Source organism: Branchiostoma belcheri, unplaced genomic scaffold (assembly GCF_001625305.1).
Source record: "Branchiostoma belcheri isolate BF01 breed outbred unplaced genomic scaffold, Haploidv18h27 scaffold478, whole genome shotgun sequence".
NCBI lineage: Eukaryota > Metazoa > Chordata > Leptocardii > Amphioxiformes > Branchiostomatidae > Branchiostoma > Branchiostoma belcheri.
Genome location: NW_017804107.1, coordinates 25743 through 33422, shown reverse-complemented (window position 1 = coordinate 33422; position 7680 = coordinate 25743). Strand labels below are relative to the sequence as shown.

The window sequence follows — 7680 nt, the reverse complement described above, 5'->3', positions numbered from 1 at the left end:
TCATATTACACAGATCTGTTCGACATCCTGATATAATTTAAAAGGGGTATATGTACTTAAGTTTTATTTGACTTTGAAGAAGATCAGTTGATTTTTTTAAATTTATGCCAGCAATTGAAGTTGAGGAATGTAAACAAGATGGCCGCCAAAATAGTTAGGTAAACTTTTGTACAGTCTATATTTCTTCATCAAATAACCTGGATCTCTTCCATATCCTGGAATAGTTTGGGGGGATATATTTTGCTGTGTTTCATTTCATTTTAAACAAGATTAGTTGATTTTTTTGAATTTATGCCAGCACTTAAAGTTCACACACTGTAAACAAAATGGCTGACTAAATTTTAGGTAAGTTCGACAGTCTATATTTCTAAATAGGAAGTTGGCATCTCCTTAATATTCCAGAATGTGTTGGAGTGATGTATGAAGTCATGTTTGATTTCAGTTTGCAGAACATCAGTTGAATTTTTATAATTTATGCCTGTGCTTGAAGTTTCACATGGTGTAAACAAAATGGCTGCCCCAATTTGAAGCAACTTTGACAGTCTCTATTTCTGGATCAAAAGTCCTGATTTCTTTCAAATTCCGGAATATGTTGGTTTGATATATGTATTGAAGTTTTATCCTACTTTCAAAAAGATCGTGTCATATTTTTGAATTTATGCCAGCGCTTGAACCAAACACACTTTGTTCAGTGGGTGGGAGGGGGGCAAATACATTGTGGATTCAATTTCTCGACATCGGTTCCACTGATTATTTTCAGGTTTTCAGTGTTAAAAGGGCCCATATAGTAGTAATTAAATCAGTACTTTAAATGCGATTTCGAACTTCCATACTATCACAGATCAAATTTTAATGTCATCAGGGGGCACAAACTGCAGTTTCCCAGGACGAAAGGTTCAGAAACAGGGCAATCGGCTCTTCTATAAGTACAAGTCACATAAAAGATGAAGCACCAATGTATCCTACGTCTATGCGTACCTGGTATGTAGTCTTACGTGGTCATCCTGGTGAACTGTGATCTGTTTTCCAACATGTACTCCATGAGCCGCCATCTTGCTTGGCGGCCATTTTGTAACAAGCCTAAATTCCCATAAAGCATTGAGTCACCCCACCCCTTCCCACCCTGGTAATACATTTGCTATAACACAGCCAAAAAACTCAAATAAAACCATTCTAAAAGCCTGTATCATAAAAATTTAAAAAACGCCTAGGGATATTTGCCCACTGTACCTCCATACCAAATTTCAGGACCTTAGGCCCTAAAATGAAGAAGCTGAATCCATTTAAAAAATGGCAGGAGAAGAAGAAGAAGGAGAAGAAACATCAGAAAAAGCAATATGGGTTCACCACCACTTCGTGGTGTGGTGAACCCATAATTATTATGTATGGCAACATCGCAAGTGAAATAAATAGCACACATACAGTTGTAGTAAAAGTGGAAGTATAGAATCCGGATAGTAATAATTGAAGAACAAATCTGCATGGTAACAATTGTCAAATAGATTACTGCATAATAACACTACATGTAAAATAAGTGATAGTGAAGGGTTTTTAATGATGCATTTAATTTAATTATTTGCTTCTATAAGTTGTAGTAGACCATACAAAAGTCCCTGTACTTTTGTCAATAAAGAACCATAACTTGAGTCCCAAACAAAGAGACTACTTTTTATGTCCAGAAGGAATCTGAACAAATTAAAGGGAGATGACTACAAATATACTGCTATATATAGACAATTTTTCAAATTTCATATTCTTCAACTTTCAGGACTGAAATTTACACTGCAAGTGATACAGTCCATGATGCTTTACACATTTTTGGATAACGATGAGTGGTTTAAAAGTTGTCTTTCAAGCTACATGTAGCCAACTGCAGTGCTCACATTCAGGAAAATGTACAACCAACAGCATGACTTGTCACTGCTACAACAAAATAATGTGATGATACATGATAGTATGTAAGTCACTTGGGCAACGTCAACATACCATCACAGCAAAATCCGTCTAATGTGTCAAATATTTATAAACCCACTAGTTTTGCCTTAGTTTACAAAATTTGTAAACTAAGGCAAAACTATGAGTTTATAAATATTTGACACATTAGACGGATTTTGCTCTGATGGTATGTTGACGTTGCTTACTACTCTAAGAGTCTAATATACAATCATTCTCATCAGGCAAAACTTGTGGCGTCGTGTGGTGTAGTGGTACATCACTGGACTATGAAACGGGGAGACCCGGGTTCGATTCCGGGTCGTACCCGAACAAGTCCGAACATGCGCCCCGACGTTGTACCCTTGGAAAGGTACTTTACACGAATTTCCTCACTTCACTCAGGTGAAAATGAGTACCTAGCTTTGGTTAGGGACGTCCCTCGGATAGGACGTTAAATGGAGGTCCCGTGTTTGGGAGAGCCACACCCCACGCACGTTAAAGAACCCACCGCACTTATCGAAAAGAGTAGGGGACCTTCCCGGTGTGAGTGGTTCAAACCTTACAGTCTTGTCTCGGGGTTGGCATCTTTGAAAAGGTGATACTCACCTGTTATGTCAATCCTTCCACAAATGTGGCAAATCTTCATAAATAAATAAATAAATATTCTCTATTGTGTACAATTCGTTCTTTCGAATTTCGTTCTTTTGTTCTTTCCTAGAGCGATTAAGTTGTACAAGTACAAAATGTATAAGAACTGAACTCTGTTCATCACGAGTGTTTTGTATTTTTTACTGGTTTTTAATTATGCTACTTTTAATCGTTGTCTTCATGTTGAGAGCTTTTACTGTAATTGTCAACGAATTTCATGTCACATTTTCTGTGAATCTGTGTACATGCCAGTTGATTTAAATAAAATTGAACTTGAACTTAAATTATTACCGTGATTTTCTAATTTGAGTAAATATATGTACATGTATGTAGATTGCATAGTACAAAATTATTACATAGTATTTTACTAGAGTTGAGACAAAGGCAGTACATTTAACAGAAACGTTCGATAGTTCTTGCTTGTACATGAAAACCTGTCGAATTTCAGAGCTTTCATGTGTCACTAAAGAAACTTTTTAAGGTAGTGGATGCTACTCGAAACGTCTTACCATTTTCAAAATTACCCATGCAGTTGCTTGAGTTACTGTTTTTTTTTGTATTTCATTACCTAAATGTCTAACCCTCAAAGACATTCAAACATAGACTTGACAAGCATGTGAAATACCATCCAGTAGTATACAACTACACGGCACTGGGTCCACACAAGCCAGGAATAACAGTTGAAAAAACAGATGAGCTGCCTCAACTGGAATCTTACTACCAGTGGCTTAAAGAACAATGTACTCTACTTTACTTAACACATTTTATATAATAAATATTATGTAGTATTACATTTATGAGTGTATGGAATGTATTGAAGTAGATACATGTACATGTATGCAGGGCTCGAAATACTTTTTGAGAGTGCGGCTATTTCGATAACTACACTGCACTTTAGAAAAGACAAATTACATACAAATATCAAAATACATTATATTACATTTTGTGTGTTACATACTATAACATGTATCACACATTATCAAAATATATCATTAATCACTTTATATCAAAATATCTTCTTGTAATGTTACCTTAAAAAATAGTGATACAGCCGTGGTGGGACAGTCTATTTCTGAAGTTGTCAGCTGGGCTGCTGTATCAAAACTTTTAAAAGGTCACTTTGTATAATGTACAAAGTGTTTTCAAGTTACTTGTGTACTGCAAACTTATTACTTTGAACAAAGATTTTCTTTGAAAAAATTGATGAACGTGCGAACATGTCCATTTTTCTGCCTAGAATATATACTAGGCAAATAAAAAATGATAATGCCAAGCAACTTGACGTCTCCCACACCACGAGAGTACGTTTCAAACCCTGTGTACTGTAATTCACTGACGTTCAGGGTTGCCAAAATTTGCAGTTTGAGAAAAATGGACATGTTCGTGGAACTATAAGTTCACGGAGTAAGCACGTTCATAAAATTTTAAAAAGAAAATGGGTAAATTCTTTGTTCAAGGTAATATTATAGTTTGCGGTACAAAAGTAACTTGAAAAACTGCGAACAACTAGAAAGGCCAATATTTGCTTTGGAGCAAATACAGCGATGGGTTCACCACATTTTACGACATGGCAGGGAAAGAATGGGAAACACAAGGGAAAACAATGATTTACATTGATATAACTATAATATGAAGTAAAATACAACTAAAACAACAGTTGGATAGCTATTCCCTACTTTATTGGTTAGGATTTTTAATTGCATAATGCAAACTGTTGATTTTCAAAATAAAAAAAACGTCCATGCCCGGCATTCCACTGCTGGAGCAGGAAAGCTTGAAATACCTACCAAAACACTTGAATACAGACATACTGTCAGTATGGAAATGCTTCTGTGCAGGTGTTAATCAAGTTAAATCCCAACAGCCAATCAGCAAGAAGTATAGAGGAAAGCTGCATGCCTATTGGTTGATGCCCTGCATTCCATTGTGATGACTCATGTCCAAACGTGGTAAACAAGGCACCCTAACACAGTAATACATTTGCTATAACACAGCCAAAAAACTCAAATAAAACCATTCTAAAAGCCTGTATCACAAAAATTTAAAAAACGCCTAGGGGTATTTGCCCACTGTACCTCCATACCAAATTTCAGGACCTTGGGCCCTAAAATGAAGAAGCTGAATCCATTTAAAAAATGGCAGGAGGAGAAGGAGGAGGAGGAGAAGAAGAAGAAGAAACATCAGAAAAAGCAATATGGTTTACCCATATGGAACCCATAATTAAAAGTATACGTACTGCGAAAAAAATCGTGGATTACAGTTTGTTCAAAGCTACTAGTTATCCAGATACCCCATCTGTCTGATAGCCTTGTACTGGTCTGGGATCTCCATCAGTGCCTGTACCGCAAACGCCGTGTCAGGATTCTGAGCGGTCGCGCGAACCTGGTGAAAATCGACAAACTGGAAGTTGTCGAACTGCCTGCTGGGAAGGTTGTCGTCGAAGTCGCGCATGGCGTCCCACGGTCCGTCCCCCACGCCCACCAGGATGATTGACAGCGCGTACTTGGAGGCCTGGACGATGGCGTTACGGGTGGCGCGCTCGCTGGTGACCTGCCCGTCAGCAACAATCACCAGGATGTGGTACTAACAAGGACAGGAAAGTACTGTCAGCTGTGGTGTATGTGAAATTCAGCTGCTCATTATTTACAACGTACTTGTTTATATAGATCGATATCGCTTGAAGCGCTCAGAACAATCTGTGGCTTCCATGTTTATTTTTTAGCATTGTATTATAATTTGTATATTCATGATGTAGATGTACATGTAGATTCAACCATCCCTTTGTCTAGGCGTACACTCTTGTGTTTTATTAAAAGAAGAGAGCTTTTCATTATTTACAATTCATTATGGTACAGTTTATGCAGACAAATCATTCTGTCCATCACTATTGTAAGTTGTAACAATATGTATGTCTCTGTTATGTTTGAGACTGGGTTATTGTTAGCAGCTTTCCTGTACAGTGAACTTACCGCTTTAGTTTGCTTGACTATATCGATGGCCTGATATATGAGTGGGGCGAAGTTTGTGGGCCCGCTGAGCTTCACTCTGGGCGTGATCAGGTTATAACACTGTAACACGTCCGTGAAGCCGTCACAAAACCCCGTCTCCTTAAACGGGAACACTCGCTTGTCTGAGGTCGAGGCATCGCCAAATCCAAAGGCAGGGATGAGACCGTCATCGTCAAAGTGAGAAAGAGTCTCACCGAGAATGGCAATGACCTAGATGGAGAAGACAATATATGTACATATAGAATACAACACGGGGTATTCCGTATTGCCCGAGGTACCAGCCCGACTGCGTGTCAGATTGCCCGATAGCCGAAATATCTATGTCATACCCACCCAAAAAAACACGGCTTTCAATGCAAAATGAGCAAAAATTTGGTGTCCCTATTACTAAACCCAAAAATTGCAACCACACTGATTCCAACGTCTGAATTTTGCATTCGCATTTTCGAAAGCGGTGCAAGCAGTTAGGGCGAAATGCGCTCAAATCGTTCTATGGAACATTTGGAAGCCCTGGGCCGTACCACTAGTTATCACACGGGCCGGAACACCCATATCGAACGTAATCGCAGCCCAGGTCATACCTGGGCTGCATTAATGTTTGTTACGGGTGTTCTTTGGTCAAAAAAGATTGCTTTACAATTAACAAAGTTATTTCAATTCATGATACATGTAATCAGTGGTGGAATTTAAAAGATTTTAGAGTAAAAACTTAATAGAAGTGCCCCATCAAAAAGGGTCAAAGGAGTAGTCTATTATGGGTGGAAATTTTTCTGTAGTTTTCTTGTTCTGACTGTCTTGTCTTGTCCCAATTTTTGTGCATGTGTAATAAAACCACTTGTCTAATTATAAGAAGACCATGTTCCCCCTGGGTGGTCATCTTAGACAAGTTTACTACAGGGGCCAACATCGTCTACCAGATACCTTTGACCCAGTGTTCGTCACACTTCAAAGAAGCCACGTGACAAGCTTCACTGAGTCAGTCTACTGAGGAAAACCAGAGTGACTGGTTGAAAGCTCTAGGTGAGAGAATTTTTTGTGTTGGACCAAAAGTTTTAACTTTAAACAAGTTTGCTACTAGTACAGTCAAACCTGCCAAGGTGACCACCTCTTTAAGCAGGCCATCTGTCCATGGTGACCACTTTTTCTCGGTCCCAAAATTTTCCCTATTGACACATTTGCATTCAGCAACCTGTCCAAGGTGACCACCTGGCCAACGCAGCCGCGACCACCCTGAGTTGGGTCCACTAAAGGCCCAATACCTGTCCATTGTGACCACATCATTTTTGATATCATGTTGGATCATTGATGATGACTAATGAGAATTCATGGAGAAACTTAGCCAGTTTGCCTCGACTACTGGACAATTTTTTTGTTCAACGTAAAGTGTTCCATGTGCCACCCTCTCCAGCGCATTCACCACAGAACTGAAGATGTTTACAGCATTTGACATTAAAACATCTCTACATGGAAACCATTTATGCCTCAGTCATGTTGTGAAGTGACTCTTCAAGGAGACCACCTGTCCAAGGTGACCACCTTTCTTTGGTCCCCTGGGTGGCCGGCTTGTACAGGTTTGACTGTATACTGATAAACAACATTAGTTTGACAATGGTGGGGTTATGAATATGAGATGATGTACCTGTTGGTAAGGATTTAGGACATCAGGGTCGACGTGATGAAGGCTCCGCCCACCAAAGGTCACCTGACCTTGATAGACATTACTCTTTGTGTAGTCAATACCTGGTAGAGAGAGAAAAACAAGAGTCATTACAGATCATTCCTGGCAGTCATTAGAATTTAGGCCACACCAATTTAAATTCTTGGTTAATGGATTTTTCTAGAAAAATAATGGAGCAGGCGGGCGAAATAAAAATAAAAACAGGCCTAGGCAACCTATTATGGCCCAAAATGGTACGAAAGGAGCCATGAAGTCAACACACCAGGCTGGTTCAAAATTTAAACATTGAATTTTGAACTTTTAATGATACCACTGCATTGAAAGATGGAATAACTGTAACAACTAGGAAGAAAAGGACTGTTTTCAACTGTTCAGGGCAAAATATGAGCATTTTGCAGTTGATTCTGAATT

General features: G+C 38.7%; 1 protein-coding gene across 1 annotated transcript in view; it reads right to left on the bottom strand.

The window, feature by feature from the left end:
• Positions 1 to 4832: 4832 nt before the first annotated feature.
• Positions 4833 to 7680, bottom strand: part of LOC109479299 (copine family protein 2-like) — a 3031-nt gene continuing 183 nt past the window's right edge. Inside the window, exons 2-4 of the mRNA XM_019781255.1 lie at positions 7231 to 7331; positions 5553 to 5801; positions 4833 to 5166 (exon numbers count right to left, since the gene is read on the bottom strand). Of these exons, the coding sequence (XP_019636814.1) occupies positions 4858 to 5166; positions 5553 to 5801; positions 7231 to 7331 (659 nt within the window). The 3' untranslated portion in view covers positions 4833 to 4857. The remainder of the gene's footprint in view (positions 5167 to 5552; positions 5802 to 7230; positions 7332 to 7680) is intronic.